We start from the raw sequence: 17643 nt of genomic DNA, 5'->3' as shown, positions 1-17643 counted from the left end.
ATGCTGCAATATATTTCACAGGTGCTGAGAGTGATTATTCCAATGAATTTAACTTCTTGAGGAAGATCACTTTAGACTTGAATTTCTTCCTGAAATATAAGGAGTTGGACTAAATAATCTGGACTAAATAATCTGTCAAACTGTAAACTATTAGAAAAATGACAAGGTTATGTCTTATATGTGTAATTTGTACAATGTCTCTATCATTTCTAGTCTATTTGGGGGCACATGTGGGAATGCAATGTTTGCAGTGAACTGACTCCAATATAGATGTATTTCATTTGAGAGGAAACCTAGGGATGTGTTTCCAATGTTTCATATAAATTGTGAGTTAAACACTATTTAAAATATACAACAGAAATTTGTTACTAAATGGATTCCTAAGGTGAGTATTTTTTACAATATTTGGAATCACTTTGCAATATAATAACTCCTTTATATAATCCATTGAGTTTCACATTTTTACATATCCAGGTTGCTAATAATAGTATAAACTAGATTAGTGCCTTACAGTTATGAGCCAGTTGAATTACTATTGACTAAATTAAGGTGTTCTTCATAGAGAGAACTGTCCCTCTCTAGTTTCCCAGATGATCTCCTACTTTCTCTATGTCCCCTCCACCACACACACACACACACACACACACACACACACTTTCTCCCTTGCGTCTTAATTCATATTTCAAATTTGGTAGTTGTATCCTAATTTATAATGTATGCATAAACTTCATTTTCCAACACTCCTTTCCACCTCTCCCCACCCCCTTGTTTAACTACATGCCTCACCAGTTTTCAAAATAGGTATGCCTTCCACAGTGTCTGGACCATCCGTAGCATGTAGATACTTCATGTTGTCTATCTCAGGTGGTGGCTTTTGTATGAGCATGCTGGAAGTTGAAGCTTCTCCCCCTGAAAAGCAGTATCTCTAGGTTACTTGAGGTTATCCTCAAGGTGGGATTCAGGGAAGGAAGTGCTACTTATTCTCCTTCATTTTCTCTGTAACTCTCAGCTGTCCAGGGCCTTTTTTCCATAATTCAGTGAAAAATTAGAGAAGTGATGACTTTTCTCAATATTATCTTACCTTAAAAAGGTTCTACTCCTTTGACATAAATGAGAGAAAAGCAGAACATATCTCTAGATACTTTGAGACTGAGATGTAATAGAAAGCCATTTTTCTTTGGAACTCTATCTTATAGGTTTTAGAGTATCAATGACAATTGTAACCAGGACTCCCACAGATGAGCCCAGAAAGGTTAAAATAATTCACAAAGGACAGAGAAATCAACTACCAGGTCATGTGCTATAAATTTTGTTCTTCCTTAACTCCCAAGTCCTCCTTACCTGCCTGGGCCTATTTCCACATATCAGACCAAAATCTCAGCTGATACTTGTGCAAGGAAGAGACATGACTCAGTGACAAATATTTTACGATAGTGGGGATGGAATAAAGTCAGTTGACCCCTAAAGCCTACATTTAGACTAGTAAGTTTTACATCCTGTATCGAAATTCCTGCAAGAGAACCCATTTGTCACTGGTGTATAATCAGGAGACAATGGTACCTGTGCTCTGAGGAGTCCTGACTAACCCGCGAGATTGAATCACACACATGAAAAATTTCAGATGAAATTCCTCCTTATGCATCGCTGTCTCCTAGAAACAGAGACGGAGTTTAATCCATATGAACAGATCTATGGAATGATTTAAGATGGACAAAACTGATACGGATCAGGTATGCCCAATACTACATGACAATATGTAGTATCAGCATGTGAAGTGATGCAAATAATCTACTTTTATGTATTTGACAGGGCAAGATCTCCTGAATTCAGCAAGCATCTCCTTTTTTCCAGAGTAGGTAAGAGGCTGGGGCCTACAGAGACTCCCGTTCTTTTAATAAAGTCTGAGCTCAGACTTCTGAGGTCTAAAGGGTCTACTCAGAAGCATTTCTCCAAAACTTCTAGACAGGGCCTGAGTCCAGAGGCCAAGTTGAAGGACTTTGTAAAAAGTCTGAATGAATAAACATATTTCTTCCAATTATTTTTTTTTTTTAAGTAGAGCACAGATTATATGTTAATCCATTCAGTCACAGGAGCAACACCAGGGCCATTTAGTTCTTCAGAGGGCAGACTCCTGGATCCTTTTCTATTTTTACTCGGAAAAGTAGGTCTTTGGTGGACCGCCAATAGCTTTCCTCACACCTCTCCCTATGTTTCAAACTCTTCCAGAGGTCTGTAAAGTGCCACAAGTTTCCAGAATCTAACTTAAACTAATCCCAAACTGCTTTTTTTTTTCTTCTCCCGAATGGCCAATCAAGCATGATGTAGTGCAAAGACTACAGGCCTGCAAATTAAGAAACGTGTTTCCTAGTCCCAGATCTCCCATGCACTTTATAACTTTGGGAAATGACTTCACTTCCCTGAAACCGTTAGATTAAAATATTTCCTACAAGCACTAACGTTCCGTGATTCTCAATGAAACACGGTATAGAGCTCGAGTTAGCTCTCAGGTCCACATCCGTCAAAGTGGCCACAAGTTTCCTCCGATTGACGGCCACAGCAAAAAGCTGCCATGGAAACCTGAGCGAGAGCAAAAATCGACAAGCGGAACCAGAAGACGCCGTGCAAGGGGATCGAGGGAACAGGAAAAAGCGAAGGACGACGGGCACACTAACAGTAATCCGAGAACGAGAACGGGAACGAGAAAAAATCCCAAACTGAAAGGGGAACAGGGAAATTATGACTTCAGCCTTAGATGGTCCCCGGGCTTCTCAGGCCTGGCCACACTGCGCAGGCGTCCCCCGAGTCCTCAACTCTGCTCTTTGACCTCCCGCCCCACCCCCGCCCCTCCACAGCCACCGGACGGCTCTTCCGGTGTTGTGGAGGCTGTTCCGGTTCGCGGCGGTTCCCGGGTTTTGCGTTCCGCGCCCGGCCGGAAACCCCTTCGCATAGCAGCCGGTTCCGGTTCGGTGAGTGGCGGCGGGAAGCTGGGGGAGGGGTGAGGATGGAGGGAGCCTGGGCCGGGAGGCAGTGCCGGTCCGGGCCCAGCGGCCTGGGTTGGGCTGGGCGGAAGCTGGGAGGGCTGTGGGGACGGCGCTTTTTCCTCTGCCCCGCCCCCTGGGACCACCTCCCCTCCCCCCGGCTATCCGCCGGCCGGGATGTGGCCGGCGGCCGTTAGTTAGGCTTCCCGAGGCCGTTCCTTCAGGCCTCTTTCTCCCGGGCCGGCGAGAGGCCGTCTCCCTTGTCGTTACCACAGGCCCCATCTCGGCGCCCAGCCCTCCTGGGGGCAAAAAGGCCGGTTGGGATTTCGGGGCTTTCCCGCCCGAGCAGGGTCTTCTCTCACGGGAAAGCTGTTTTCACCGGGAAGCTCAGCTTTCTGTTACACCTGCTTCACCTCCCGCCTTCCTTGAGACCTGAGTGATATTTCTCGACTACTTCTGCGTCTCACGTAAACATTTCTCCAACTCTTTTACTCTGTGGTATCTCCCTGAGACGTGATATCGCTAGTGTGCCACCACCAGAAAGAAACGTCTGGACCCTCCTGCCCAGGTTATGAAAACCCCCTTAACTGCCACGGTTTGCTTACCTGGCTCATCGCCTCCTGGTAATTCCCTTGAACCGTCTCTTTCTTGGTGTGCCCTAACGTGGTCTCTCTGGGTATATGCCCGGCTTCTCTTCAGTTTGGTGATTTCTGTTTATCGGTGCCTTTGCAGTATTTTCACTTATCTCGTTGGCAATAACTTACTCCTTTATCACTTTCAAGTCAGCCTTGTTGAGGTCATTTCACTTCACGTTTGGTACACTTATTTGGGGGGGGTGCTTCTTATAAAATTTATATAAAGCCTTAATAGAGGCTACCACTTACTTTACTTCGCGTCTTTGTTCTAATTGGATATTCTGAACGGAGTAGATCACACCATCTCCTCAGTCTTTGTGGAGCTAGTTGGTGTCACGGGCTCCTGTTGAAAGGTAGATTACACAGAATTTGGAATTACAGTTACAGTGAAACCTTATGCATCTCTTAAGCATGATCCCTGAATCTTCTTCCAGTTTAGAGATCCCTTTTTCCCCTTTAGTCCCAGTCTGGGAGCCTCATTTCATTTTTCTCTTGAGAAGTCTCTTTCTTCTCCCCCCCCCCCCCATTCCAATTCATCCCGACTGCAGACATGGTCTTCATGTCACCCATCTGATGAGTCAAGTCTAGAGGGAGCAAATGGATTAAAAAACAGGTTCTGCCACTTCAGGCCAAGGTGATGTAACTCGACTACTGCTTTGAAAGTCTTTTCTTTATCTGACTCCCACGCCTCCTACCAATTGCACTGGCTTTATTTTCTTGCTCTGAGGATCTTTTTATGGATCTGTTTTCCCCCCAGTTGGCAGTGTTTCAGCAGCAGGGACCATTTCTTACTCATCTTTGTATTCCTAATACCTTGTATGTAATTGGTGCAGAGTAAATGTTTGTGTATGAAAGGAATTGAATACTCAGTGTTTTAAGGCGTTACAGTGTTGAGGTGCTAGAGTCTAACTGGGAGAGATGGCATGTGAAAATACGAGAAACACAAGCAAATACGTGGTGTATACTACAAACTGTATCATATACATTTCCAGAGTTCAGACTAGAATGATTCACTTGGTCATTTCCATATTTCCATTCCCTTCTCATATCATAAATTATTCTAACCGCATTTGGTCCTGGATAAAGCTAATCGCCTCTCCTCAAGTAAATACTTTCTAGTAACTTCATTGTGGCTCTAAACATTCTCTTTTATAGTCACCTGTTTGCATGTAAGCTTATACAGGTTTTGCCATACTTGTTACATTTTGTTACTGTCAGGACTTCGCCATCTTTTTTTTTCTTTCAAATTTCCTATTGTTTTGTGTTCAGCTATTGACTTCACCTGAGTAGATGTAATAGCTTATATTCTTTTAGTAAATTAAATGAACAATGTGTGAACTAGGAAATATTGTTTGAATACTTTTTTAAAAAGTTTATTTTTGAGAGAGAGAGAGCATGAGCTGAAAAGGGGCAGAGAGAGAGAGGGAGAGAGAGAATCCCAAGCAGGCTTCGCACTTTCAGTGTAGAGCCTCACAAACCGTGAGACCATGACCTGAGCCGAGATCAGGAGTCTGACACTTAACCGACTGAGCCACCCAGGCACGCTGGAATACTTTTCTTAAAAGGCAAAAAAATCTTAGGGTTACAAGAGTTTGGTGGCATTAACGTTTCCAGATCCAGCATTTCATGTTGAATCTTGGAGTAAGATATCCCTACTTCTAACACAAAGGCAAATGCCAAAGAGAAAGTAACATAAGCACACTGAAGAAGCTGGATGCATTTGTGTTACGATGTAAATGTGGGGCTTTAATTATTAATGTGGAACCCAGGGGATTCTGCTTTATTTAAAAAGGAAGAAGAGGAAAGAATACCTGGAAAATTTCCAGATAGAAGCCTTTTGTTACGTTGAGCATTTGGAAATATATTTGAAGCCTGAATATAAGGCTTAAATTTTTTGGGAACCCTCCCCAGCAAGACTGGGTAATCAGATGATTGCTCTGCTTAGTCTGTAGCTATGCCAAGAAAAGCTCAAGCAGGCTTCCTTTGTGCCTGCATTTCATTATTGTGACCATAAGGAATACCTGTTATCATCATCTAGCCCTTAGTAGATTGATGCCCTGATATTGCTAAAGTTGATGAAGTTGATTGATAAGGTTGATGACAAACTAAAGTTGATGATATGCTCAATCTTTTTAAAATATGGTGGGGCGTCTGGGTGGCTCAGTTGGTTAAGCGACTGACTCTTGATTTCAGCTCAGGTCATCTCAGAGTCCTGAGATCGAGCCCTGCCTTGGGCTCTGTGCTGGGCATGGAGGCTGCTCTGGATTCTTTCTTTCTGTCTCCCTGCCCCTCTCCTGCTTTTGCATGCATGCATGTGGACTCTTTCTCAAAAAAATAAATAAACTTTAAAAATTTGGTAATGAGATTATGACGGTAATAAGTGTGACTGCTACCATCCCTAGTCTCCTCTTCAATCTGCCAAGAAGCTTGGGTGCCAAGGACATGTTTATTAACCTAGTTCCATGCAGTTAGGCTTCTAACTTCCTTTTTCTGGGAAAATTGGATACATCAGAGGAGAAAATTTCATGTAGGTAAAGGGGCTTTGGTTTGTAGCAGTTTAATTAATGATGGGAGAGAAAGTACTTTAGTACAATTGGGAAATATTCCTTGATTGTTCTTAGAGTGTCAGTAGCTTTATGTTTGGCCACTGAGTAAAACTTCTAGAAAAGAAGTCTAATAGGACCACCACAAGATCTATCACTTTTTAATTAAATGGTTTAGCATGAGGTAATAAAGGAACAGTTTGTGAAGAATTTCCAGGTTGTAATTTCAGTTCAGTCACTAACTTTATGACCATATATATACAAATCAATCTTTAAGGTTTGGCACTCCCAACTTCCTTCTTGCTGTAATGTTCTGTCATTCTGTGGGTAGTCTGTAATTGCTGTCTAATACAGCTCAGGTTCTGGAAATGTTTCAGATTGCCTCCGGTTAGTTTTAGTGTCTGTTTTCTCTTTCAAATCATCTCTTCTTACCATTTTATATTTTTCTTTCCTAAGAACACAAATGTCACTTTGAATGGCTTCCTATTCTATAATTGTATGAAAGAGGTGTTCCAGTATGTCACATTTCCGTTTTCTGTCTTCTTTTATAGAACTTTGTATCTTTGCTAAAGTCAGTGATGTGAAAAGACCTGACATGGGTAAGTCTAACTCTGAAGTAGTAATTGAGTCTTTTAGTTACTCTGATTAGTTAGGTTGGAATGAAAAAATGTTGTTGTTTTGTTTTGTTTTTAACATTTTCAGTATTTGCATCTTTGTGCTTAATAATAATCTTAAGAGAGATCTCAACTTAATTATGTAATACTGTAATACTAGACAATACTCTTGGTTGAGACATTGTTTATAGCATCATTTGGAACCATTTTCTCATTCATTGTATTGAAAAAGCCAAATACACACTAGCAAACATTTACTATGTGCCAGGCCCTGTTCTGAGTACTTAAAATATATTAATTCATTTAATTTTTTGCAACTGTCTTACAAGCGTGTTTAATATCAACAAGGAAAGTGAGACACAGAAATTAAGAAACAACTATAACTGGCAGAGCCAGAATATAAACTCAGGCAGCCTGGTTTCAGAGTCCCTGTTCTTTTGTACTATGTTATACCACCATCTATGTGATAAATAATTTGATTAGGGTAAATTTTAAAATTTCACTTAGCTGGTAACATTGAGAATTCACTATGAATGCAACATTTTGCATTATTCATAGTTCTTCATGTCTAGAAAGGGGATCGATACAAGGTCAGGACTAGTAGCCAATTAGGAATAGGTTGAACAGTCTATACAGTTAGATCTTACACATCTTATAACATCTCATGTGCTCCTTTTAGATTCACATTAGTCTTCTCTCTTGTTTCTGTTTTTTCCTTTTGCTTAGTCTACCATCTCTCTTACCTGGTCATTTGTTTCCCTTTTCTCTAATTGCTGATGTCAGTGTAAGTCACTGAATTCTGTCACTCTCATTTGCTTCTATTCTCTTACATTAACAAAGGTCTCAAAGATGGTTATAAAGTAAGGTTCTGCCACAGTATTATAGTAATTGAGCTGATATCTGTCAAGAGCCATATGTATACATTATACTTTTTGCAGAAAAGACAGTGCAGGTGGATTCATTTTTAAGCACTTTTTGAGTTAGACAAAGGAAATAAACAGTTATTAACTGTTTTTGAGTGTTTGTTTTTGAATGATGAGTTTTTTTCCCTGTGTGTGTGTGTGTGTGTGTGTGTGTGTGTTTTAAGTAGTTAACTTCTTTTCTAGTGAAAACATTCAACATTTCTTTAGGGAAAATTCAATTTTTTAAAGAAACTTTGAATTAAATGTGGTTTGTTTTTTTTTTTAAATACTTGTACAGGTTTTGAACTGTTTGGCAGATGATCTCAGTCAATTCCAAATGAGCCAATTTCTGCACATGGGCCTCTTTTTGACAATGACATTTTGAGATTGCTGGCCAATGGTTAGTTATGAAAGAGGTTTTATTTGACTATAGAGCTGTTCTTTGGGAATCATTTTTATTAGGTGAAAAGATTTGTTCATAGGAAAGTAGTTATTGAAGAATTATATGACTTGAACTAATTTTGGATTCTTTTCACAGATGATATTGCTGATAGGATGAGGATGGATGCTGGAGAAGTAACGTTAGTGAACCACAACTCCATATTCAAAACCCATCTCCTGGGACAAACAGGTTTTCCAGAGGACCAGCTTTCACTTTCTGACCATCAGGTTAGGAATAATTTTCTTCCCTTATTTAATGAATTATTTTGGTTTCAGTTTTCATCTAATGTAATTTAAATGCCATACTCAAAAGGACGAATGTATATATAAACTTTTTAGAATTGGTATTTCTGGTGTTCTGAATTTTGTTTGATATATTAAAGTTAAAACAAGAACCAGGCTATGTATGAGTTCTTTGAGAACTGTTTATTTTAGAAAACATTTTATTCCTGTGCATATTATAATCATGAAAACACAGGTCAGTGTTCTTTTAAACTAGTGTCTTAAAATTGTTGGGATTAAATGGGTAATTTGTAAATATTCAGAGGCTCTGAGATTTCCCAGTGCTATAAAAAGTGTAGTTTCTCAAAGGACCAGCAACAACAGCATCCCTTGGGAGCTTGTTAGAAATACGGAATCTCAGGCTTCACCCCAGACCTCCTCAGTCAGAATCTACAGTTTTAAAACTTTTTATCTGATAAAGAGAAATACCATGTGATCCAGTAATTCCTCTACTGGGTATTTACCCAAAGAAAATGAAAACACTAAATTAAAAAGATGTATGCACCCCTGTGTTTATTGCAGCGTTATTTACAATAGCCAAAATATGGAAGCAACCTAAATGTCCATTGATAGATGAATGGTATACATATACAAATGGAATGTTATATAGCATTTAAAAAGGATGAGATCTTGCCATTTGTAATAGCATGGATAGACCTAGAGAATATTATGCTAAGTGAAATAAGACTGAGAAAGACAAATATGATTTAGCTCACGTGCGGAATCTGAAAAACAAAACAAATAAATGAATAAACAAATAACAGAATAAGATCTATAAATACAGAGAACAAACTGATGGTTGTAGAGAGGGGAGTGGAGCAAAATGGGTGACGGTGAGTGGGAGATAGAGGCTTCCAGTTATGGAATGAATAAGTCACAGAAATAAAAGGCACAGCATAGGGAATATAGCGTGACAGATGGTAGCTAGATTTGTGGTGAGTATAGCATAACACATAGAAAAGTTGGATAATTGTGTACACCTGGAACTAAAATGAATACTTTTTTTTAAAAAGGAAAAAAATGTTCAGCTGGTTTATTTGCACATTAAGGTTTGAGTAATAAAGCAGTTTTTCTCAGTAGGAAAGCCATTACTAATATGGATGAGACAATTCTTTGCTGTGTGAATCTCTTCCAAGCATAGCAGAATGTTTAGCATTCTTGACACTTGGGCACTAAATGCCTGTAGTATCTGCCCCCAATAATCATTTTTAATAATTTAACTGAATATATATCCACACATTTCCAGATTGGTACTGGGGTGCAGTACCCACCCCTGATTAAGAACTTCTGTATGAAGTTATCAAAAGATTCCAAACAGGTACATTTTGTCACCCCCTTTGATAAATGATACAGCTGGCTTGCAGAACAGGATATACCACATGCACGTTTACCTTCTAGTGAACATCCTTTGCATTAAGTTGTGTAACAGATACTTTGCCCATTTTTCCCCTTGAAGCCTCAGTAGTTCCATCAGATTGTTTATGTATTTTTCTTTCTTATTAGTACGTAGTTTATTTATAGTGTATAAAAATACAATTATATTGAATTTTGAAATATGTCGGGGCGCCTGGGTGGCGCAGTCGGTTAAGCGTCCGACTTCAGCCAGGTCACGATCTCGCGGTCCGTGAGTTCGAGCCCCGCGTCGGGCTCTGGGCTGACGGCTCAGAGCCTGGAGCCTGTTTCCGATTCTGTGTCTCCCTCTCTCTCTGCCCCTCCCCCGTTCATGCTCTGTCTCTCTGTCCCAAAAATAAATAAACGTTGAAAAAAAAATTTAAAAAAAAAAAAAAAAAAAAAAAGAAATATGTCATAATCTTGTTTAATGGTACATTTTTCCTAGTATAAATTTTTATCCCATTTTATTGTAAAAATATGATTTATGAAAAATCTTTTGCTTTGTTTAGATATTACCTTCCAGGGAAGGAAATTTGGACCGATCTTATACATGTTCTACAAGAAGTGCAGCTTATAATCCAAATTATTATTCAGGTATGACGCATTGCTTGGAGTCAAGGCATTTATACCATTCAGATTTCTTCCTAGCAAATTGTTTGTGTTTACTATCTCTAAAGTGAAAACATTGTCAAGAGCAAAATTGTATTTTCTCCCATAAAACATCACTGTGTGTGTGAATGGGGAAGGAGCATTGCTATAATACTTTACTGACCTAGTCTCAAACCACATATTTTTAATGGAAAAGGTTTTTTTTTAATCCATTTCCTTACTTGTTCATGATGTCATTGTGAAAAGCAATACAGCTTTGGTTTTGGCTTTTTTTTTTTTTAATATGCATATATGATGTAAAGGATATTTGTTTTGGATGGATTTAAAGCACAGAGCTAGCCTATTTATTTTGCTTGAAATCATGAATCCTAAAAAATTATTTCTACACAAGCTTGTCCCTCCATCAGGGCAGGAAATGTTAACTACATGTTTCTGTCTAGCACCTGCCACAGCCATGCTTGCATATTCAAGGGCTTGCCTATTCAGCTTGTGATCCATGACAGAAGTCAGCATTCTCTAGGCTATTCCTAGTCCTTGGCCTGCCTGACTTTCCATCTGCCCCCTTCCTAAGGTTAGGACTTACAGTTATCTTCTGGCTCTGTCTTGGGGAAACTAAGAGGTTTTTGTTGGTTAGCTTCCTGGCACTACAACCCAGGAAGATGATGGTGGTCTTCCCATGTCTTTTCACTACTAATTCTTCAATCTCCTCACCTTACCGCAAATATGGGAATACTAGTAATACCATTGAACCTGCCCTAATGGGATTTTTATAAGGATAAATTGAGATTATAAATATGAAATGCAAATAATAATTATTGTTATTTGGCTTCCTCAGGATTCTTTGTCAGCAAGATGAGATCTCCTCCCCTAAAAAGACGTTAGTATGATGATCTTTTAGATTTATATTATATTTAAATGTCATTTAGGTGGGTGGTACTTTACCCTGGGCTCTGGATTTCCTCTCCTGGTATGGGAAATGGTCTCCACATAGTGTGTGCATAATTTGTATGGAAAAATCAGTTAACTGGCTCAGAAAGTAACTCTGCCATCATTATTATTGCAAAGGCCTTTCTGATGAGCAGAGAGCCTGAAATCTGGTTGGACAGCTCATTCTAGGGGAAGGACAGTTGAGTGGATAATGAAATGAGATCATTAATGAAATGAGATCATTAGTATTTCAATTTGAACTCAGGCTGTGTTTTCTTGTAATTTCATATGTTGATTTTCCATTGGGTAGAATATTTGCTTGTAGTTTAAAATAATTGCTTAATAATACACAGTTACATAAAATTATACTCAAAATCTGCTGACCATAACAACTCAACTCTGGCCTTTTCTAATTTTTATCTGTGTACATGCTTGGTGTACATCGTATGATTCAATACATGTAATCTTTTTTAGCCCATATATTTTTATTTTTACTTTTCCATCTGTTTACATGTTACTCTTTGTATCTACCTTTTTATGCTCATTTCTAATAATCCATGGAACTGATATGCACATTCACAATACTTTATGTACATTTCTAAAATCCAAAAAGCTCTGAAAACCAAAAATTATTTTCTTAATTCATTTGGTATCAAAAGTGACCTGACCTGAATTAATTCCTTGGCAAAACCTACATGAATTGACCTGAAGCTGTTTGTGTCTTTTATTTATCTATAAATATGAGTATTTATTTTACTGCAGATATATCACCACACATTTCACTGCAGATCCATCAATATGTTTGATTACAGGGTGCAGCTTCAGATTATACCTTGAAGTGCTACCATAGTATATACCAGGATATCTCTCTAAAATTCCAAAAATTTTAAATTCAGAAATGCAGTGGGACCCGAGGGGCTATGAGTTAGGATAATGGGCCCATGCAATCATTTGCTTCATTATTTTGCCTATAGTTTAGGTCCCCTTCACACTTACTGTTTTTAGCTATTGTAAAAAATATGACTTAAAAACATCTGTATGTATAGCTTTTTTTCTTTTTCTTTTTTAAAAAAAATTTTTATTAATTTATTTTTGAGAGACAGAGCATGAGCAGGGGAGGGGCAGAGAGAGAGAGACAGAATCTGAAACAGGCTCCAGGCTCAGAGCTGTTAGTGCAGGGCGCAATGTGGGGCTCAAACCCGTGAACCATGAGATCATAACCTGAGCCAAAGTTGGAAGCTTAACCGACTGAGCCACCCAGGCACCCCTGTATAGCCTTTTTTCTTCTAAATTTCATTAGACCCTTAATATTCACAAAGGATATATCTGAGATTATCTCAAATCCTCATGTTCTTGACTGTGGTGATATTTGGCCAGATTCTTGGCTTTGTACTCAGTGACATGATTCTTGAGAGTTAGATTTTTCCTGTTTGTCCTCATACCATAAATTGATCCTCGTATCAAAATCTTACACTGAAGTTTTTCTCTGTCGCTTGAAGGCCATTTTTTTTAGGAAAAGCAAAAAAATAACTTCATAACAGTTACTGTATATGTGATGAATAACAAATAACAACAGCCATGTTGAAATGGGGATGCTGAACTATTAGATTCATTCTCTAAATTAAAGCGTGAAGCAGAGGATTCAGATTTGTGCCTACCAAATTTCATCTTATCCCTGACCAAGCAAAGGTATGGCATGTCACAGACCTCCAGGGTTGCTCTCTGACCATCAGAATTTTTAATCTGTGAAGGCTAAGAGTTATATACTTTTTTCTTGTAATAAAACGTTCAAATCAAACCTACTTTTTATTGTGTACTTTTCCTAATTTCGTTCTCCTGCCACCCCCATTCCAATTGATTTTAAATCCTGCAGAATTTTGTCTCTACTATCTCTTTTGTATGTATTCTTTTCAATAATCCCCACATTAATTTCTGTGGTCAGTCACCATGAGCTTCACTGCTTGATTGGGCTAGATGTGGTTATCCCATTTACTGCTTTAGTCTTTTCATTCTGACTCTCTCAGCCTTTCATTCTGACTCTATTCTCTTTTCCATCAAGGTGAAAAAGAACATGGGAAAGCCCCAAAACTTTAGAATCTAGGGTCTGGAGCTTACCATTTACTGCTTTACTGGCTCTGCCTCTCTATATCAAGCTTTTAAAAAATCTGCTTCTTAATCCACTCAAGATTAACCTATTTAAAAACATTGATTTAAAAAAATCATTTTTAGAAAGCAGAGAAAATGTAAATCTTTCCGTTAATAACAATGTTGCTCAGACTTCAAGAGCTCTTGATTTGATTAAGAACACAATTTATTGTGTTTATTATTAAGGACACAAGAGAAAATTAAAATATTTTAAACCCTAAACAAAGAAAAGTAGATAAAGATGAAAAGAAATGATTTTGCTCAAGCTTAGAGTCATTATCAATGTCTTATCTTTGGAAAATATGTTAAACTAGGTTGCCACACTGGCATTTAGTAGATAATTTAAAGCATCCTGCTATTTATAACTAAATAAACCTGAAAGTTAACAAGAGCAACTGATGATGGTTACTTTCATAGTAGTGATTGCTTGATCTACATTTTTTAAAATATAAGAGTTTATTTCATTATGTTCATAAAATATTGCCTTGTCCTTGTAGAAAATTTGTAGAGAAAGTAGAAAAATACCTATCATTCTGTTATTGGAACACAACTAAAATTAAATTTTTGGTGTATTTCCTTACAGTTTTGTGTGTGTATGTGCACATAATAAGTAATCTTAATTGTGGCATTTGCAATCTGATCTCTTAATGATGACAGAATACCAGGCTAAACCAACACCAAAAAGAGAGTGTCTGCAGCCCTATGTTGGTCCCTCTCTATCGCTGCTTGATTACATCAGCAATACTGGACTATTCATTGCTTTCATTGAGTGGGGATAGAACCACCTTGTTCTGGTTAAACAGACTGCCTGATCGTGTGCTTTCCCCTTGCATTTGAAAGCTGAAGCCTTTGTCAAATGCCATTGAGGAGGCTACTCTAGCTTCTCCTTGGTCTCAAATTTCACACTTGTCAGGGTAATTTTGCATTTTTTGGTAGACTTATTCCTTAAGTAGACATCTCTAGGCAAATCATTCCCTAATCATATTGTAGCAAAAGGTGTGAGAGACAGATTTCTACTGTTATTACTTTGCATTTAAAGATAAAAATGTTCTGGCCTTTAATAATACTCATTTTTATTAGTCTTATGTTTCTCTCCTTAAAGTAACAGTGATAGATGTTATGCATAGATACTGATTACAAAGGTAAAAGGTTATAATTCATTTTGAAAGTAAATATAATTTCAGATTAGGTTAATCCACTGGTGGATCAACTGGTACTAACACCACCCTTGACCACTGCTGTTTTTCCTGTCTTATCCCAAATCCCGATATTCCTGATCCTAAAAAAACAAAACAAAACAAAAACAAACCTGCAATACAAACTTATTTTTGTCACCTGGTCTATTTTTTGGATACAGTATCAAGAGCTACATTAAATATTTGAAATAACATAATATTATGCAGAATTCTGTGGTAATTCACTTTGAAAGGTCTTCAAAATGATGTCCACATTAGGCAAAAATTCAAGAAGTAGACAATTATCATTCTCAGTTTTCCACTGGTGTTCCTCAGAGTTCCATAACCTAATATCTGAAGTTATTTTGAAGGTGCTGTTTTAAGTTGTCTGATCCTGCTGATAGGGAGAGGTGGGTTTAGAAATTATTCTAGTCTTAGGTGAAATTTCAAGAAACTTTTCTTACCCCAGCCTGTAAGCCACAAGTCAGAAGATTCAAATATAATTCTTACTTAGTCTGATTGCAATATCACGCATTGGAGGGAGTATTGATATGTCTGATGATTATGACATTAAGTGACTGAAGATAATCATACCAGAACCAGATGCATATGATGGGTCATTCCTGCCATAAGCCAGCCAGAATAAGCAGCAATGAGGTTATCTCTGCTCTTAGAGAGAGCCCCTGAGTCGTGAACATGGTAATTAAAAACAAAGTGACACCAGCTGCTTATTAAGCAATAACTGTTGTTCATTTGAATTACAATTCTCCTTGGCCCTCCACCTGCTTTCTTACTGGTCTGGCCTACCTTCTTTCAGGCCCAGGCCTGGGAGTGCTTGCAAGATATAGTTGGGGTAAAATGTTGACTTTTGGTGGACACCACGGAGTCACATTGATGCAGATAAGGCACATGGCTGTGGCAGGATTCAGCTCCTTCATCAATTTTCAGGTTAGTATGGCTGAATCAATTATAGTTTGTAGAAGTTCCCTTACTGCAGACTTTACTGGCAGTTGAGACTGGGATCTTTCTTCCATGAGAGACATGGTGCTATGCCACATTACTTTGGAATACAATGTTGGACATGGTTGCAGTCATATGGAAAACTACTACTGTCGGTATTTGTCTAATTATTCAAACTTTTATTCTTTTAGACAACCCTTCCTCAGACAGTTTTCTTGGCTCAGGAGATTTAAGAACCTTTGGCCAGAGTGCAAATGGCCAGTGGAGAAATTCCACTCCAGCATCAGGTTCAACTTTACAAAAATCAAGAAACAGCCGAAGTCTTTACCTCGAAACCCGAAAGACCTCAAGGTAGGTATTCTGGCTGCTTAGTTCACAAGTCTTTCCTCTGGTATAAGAGAAAATGGCCATAAGATAGTTGTTAACATTGGGATTTTAAAGGTGTAACACCATTTCTGAACTTTAAACCATGAAAATATGGACAAATGCATTTTAAACTTTCAACTTTTAGTTGGTGCTGAATTTTGGTGACATCCAAAGCTTCTCATTAGAGGAGAGTTTTAAGGGAAATCTTGGTGCATATGAATGAGTATTTATTTTGGGATTAATATGGCTATTATGAATCTTAACGTGGAAGTCGTTCAATTTCTACAACTTCAGTAGCAAAGAAATCAGCGCATTTTTATAGGCTTTCACATGAGCAGAGACCTGGCTCAAACCAAAGAAACTCTGCACCCCATGGCCTCAGGGCTTTATCCTTTCAGCCCAATTTCATAAGCACTACCTGTTCCCTTACTAAGCTTATAAAGGTTTCCCTCAAGAACTTTATTAGTAAAATATTTCTTTTTTAAAATGGTATTTATGATTTCTTAAATTTTACTCTAGTGATGGATTTTAGGAATATGGTATCATTTAATTTCCTGCTTAGTTAAAGCTAAGCTTGCTGGCATTGATAGAAACCAACGAGATGGCTTTTATTTTATGATTATCAGCACATGGACTCTGGAAACATGTGTCAATACTCCCAGGGATAGTCTTCTCCACTCCTTATTTTTTTTAATTACACAAGAATTCATTAATGCATTCACATTGTAAAAATTAAAACATTGCCAAAAAAGCTGAAGATCCCTTGGCCACTGCTCACAATTTTATTCCCCTCCCCTTGGTGTATTTCCATCCACACCTTTCCCTATGTTTGTTTCTCTTTTGCTCTTATATAGCGTGAGATATATGCATGTGTACTATGAAATGTATAATGTTATTTTGTCTTCATTAAAGATTTTCTATATGCATCATTTGGCAAGTTGCTTTTTTTACTCAGTAAGGCTATACTGTTATTTTTAAAAATAACATTATTATAGAAACAAGTACATGTGCTTTGTGAAAAATCAGAAAATACAGATAGGTAAAAATAAAAAATAAAAACATCATGTTTCCACCAGTTAAAGATCACCTCTCTAATATCTTAGTATATTTCCTTCCAGATGTTTTGTTCTGCATTTATACACATTTTTTCAAACATGAATTCATACTGTGCATACTTTTATAATAATCTGCTTTTTAAGTCAATCACATCTTCTTTTCCATTCAGTAAATTTGTCTTGTACACTAAACTGTATTTAAATTTTCCTAGTTGACCCAAAATATCCTTTATGGCTTCTTTGTCCAAACCAGTATATAATCTAGGATTGCATCTGGTGGTTATTGCCTTTAAGTCTCTTACAATCTAGAAAACCCCTTTTTTTCTTATGACATGATTTTTATACATAGTGTTCCACCCTTTGGATTTGACAGGTTTCTTCATAGTATTATTTTGTCATTTATCCTCTGTATTTTTTTGTAAACTAGATTTTTGTCTTCAATAAAAACTAGTGATGTGTTACATCACATTAGAAAACCTCTAAATCTGGTTCTCCTATCATTAGTGATTCTGGAGTAGAGAGGTAACAGTCTGGTCCTTTCGTACAGTTAGGTATTCCCCCTTGTGACTAGAATATAACTGATGTAAATGATGTTACTTTGGTGTTCTATCAATGACCA

General features: G+C 37.8%; 2 protein-coding genes across 7 annotated transcripts in view; one reads left to right on the top strand and one right to left on the bottom strand.

The window, feature by feature from the left end:
* PFKM (phosphofructokinase, muscle) overlaps positions 1-3622 on the bottom strand; it is a 46521-nt gene extending 42899 nt beyond the window's left edge. Inside the window, exons 1-2 of one of the 2 annotated variants that reach the window (XM_047065412.1) lie at positions 3584-3622; positions 787-909 (exon numbers count right to left, since the gene is read on the bottom strand). In XM_047065412.1, the coding sequence (XP_046921368.1) occupies positions 787-886 (100 nt within the window). In that variant the 5' untranslated portion in view covers positions 887-909; positions 3584-3622. Of the gene's footprint in view, positions 1-786; positions 910-1560; positions 1643-3583 lie in introns of those variants that run through there. The other variant, XM_047065411.1, reaches the window with a different exon arrangement.
* Positions 2737-17643, top strand: part of SENP1 (SUMO specific peptidase 1) — a 51558-nt gene continuing 36651 nt past the window's right edge. Inside the window, exons 1-6 of one of the 5 annotated variants that reach the window (XM_047065413.1) lie at positions 2737-2966; positions 6708-6755; positions 8211-8341; positions 10297-10381; positions 11232-11273; positions 15795-15954. In XM_047065413.1, the coding sequence (XP_046921369.1) occupies positions 2753-2966; positions 6708-6755; positions 8211-8341; positions 10297-10381; positions 11232-11273; positions 15795-15954 (680 nt within the window). In that variant the 5' untranslated portion in view covers positions 2737-2752. Of the gene's footprint in view, positions 2967-3066; positions 3602-6707; positions 6756-8210; positions 8342-10296; positions 10382-11231; positions 11274-15794; positions 15955-17643 lie in introns of those variants that run through there. The other 4 variants (XM_047065416.1, XM_047065415.1, XM_047065414.1 and 1 more) reach the window with 4 other exon arrangements.

The sequence above is a fragment of the Lynx rufus genome, unplaced genomic scaffold, assembly GCF_022079265.1.
Source record: "Lynx rufus isolate CCGP_SWC_20201006 ecotype Redwood Valley unplaced genomic scaffold, mLynRuf1.p SCAF_7, whole genome shotgun sequence".
Classification (NCBI taxonomy): Eukaryota; Metazoa; Chordata; class Mammalia; order Carnivora; family Felidae; genus Lynx; species Lynx rufus.
This window is presented reverse-complemented; position numbering and strand designations above follow the sequence as displayed.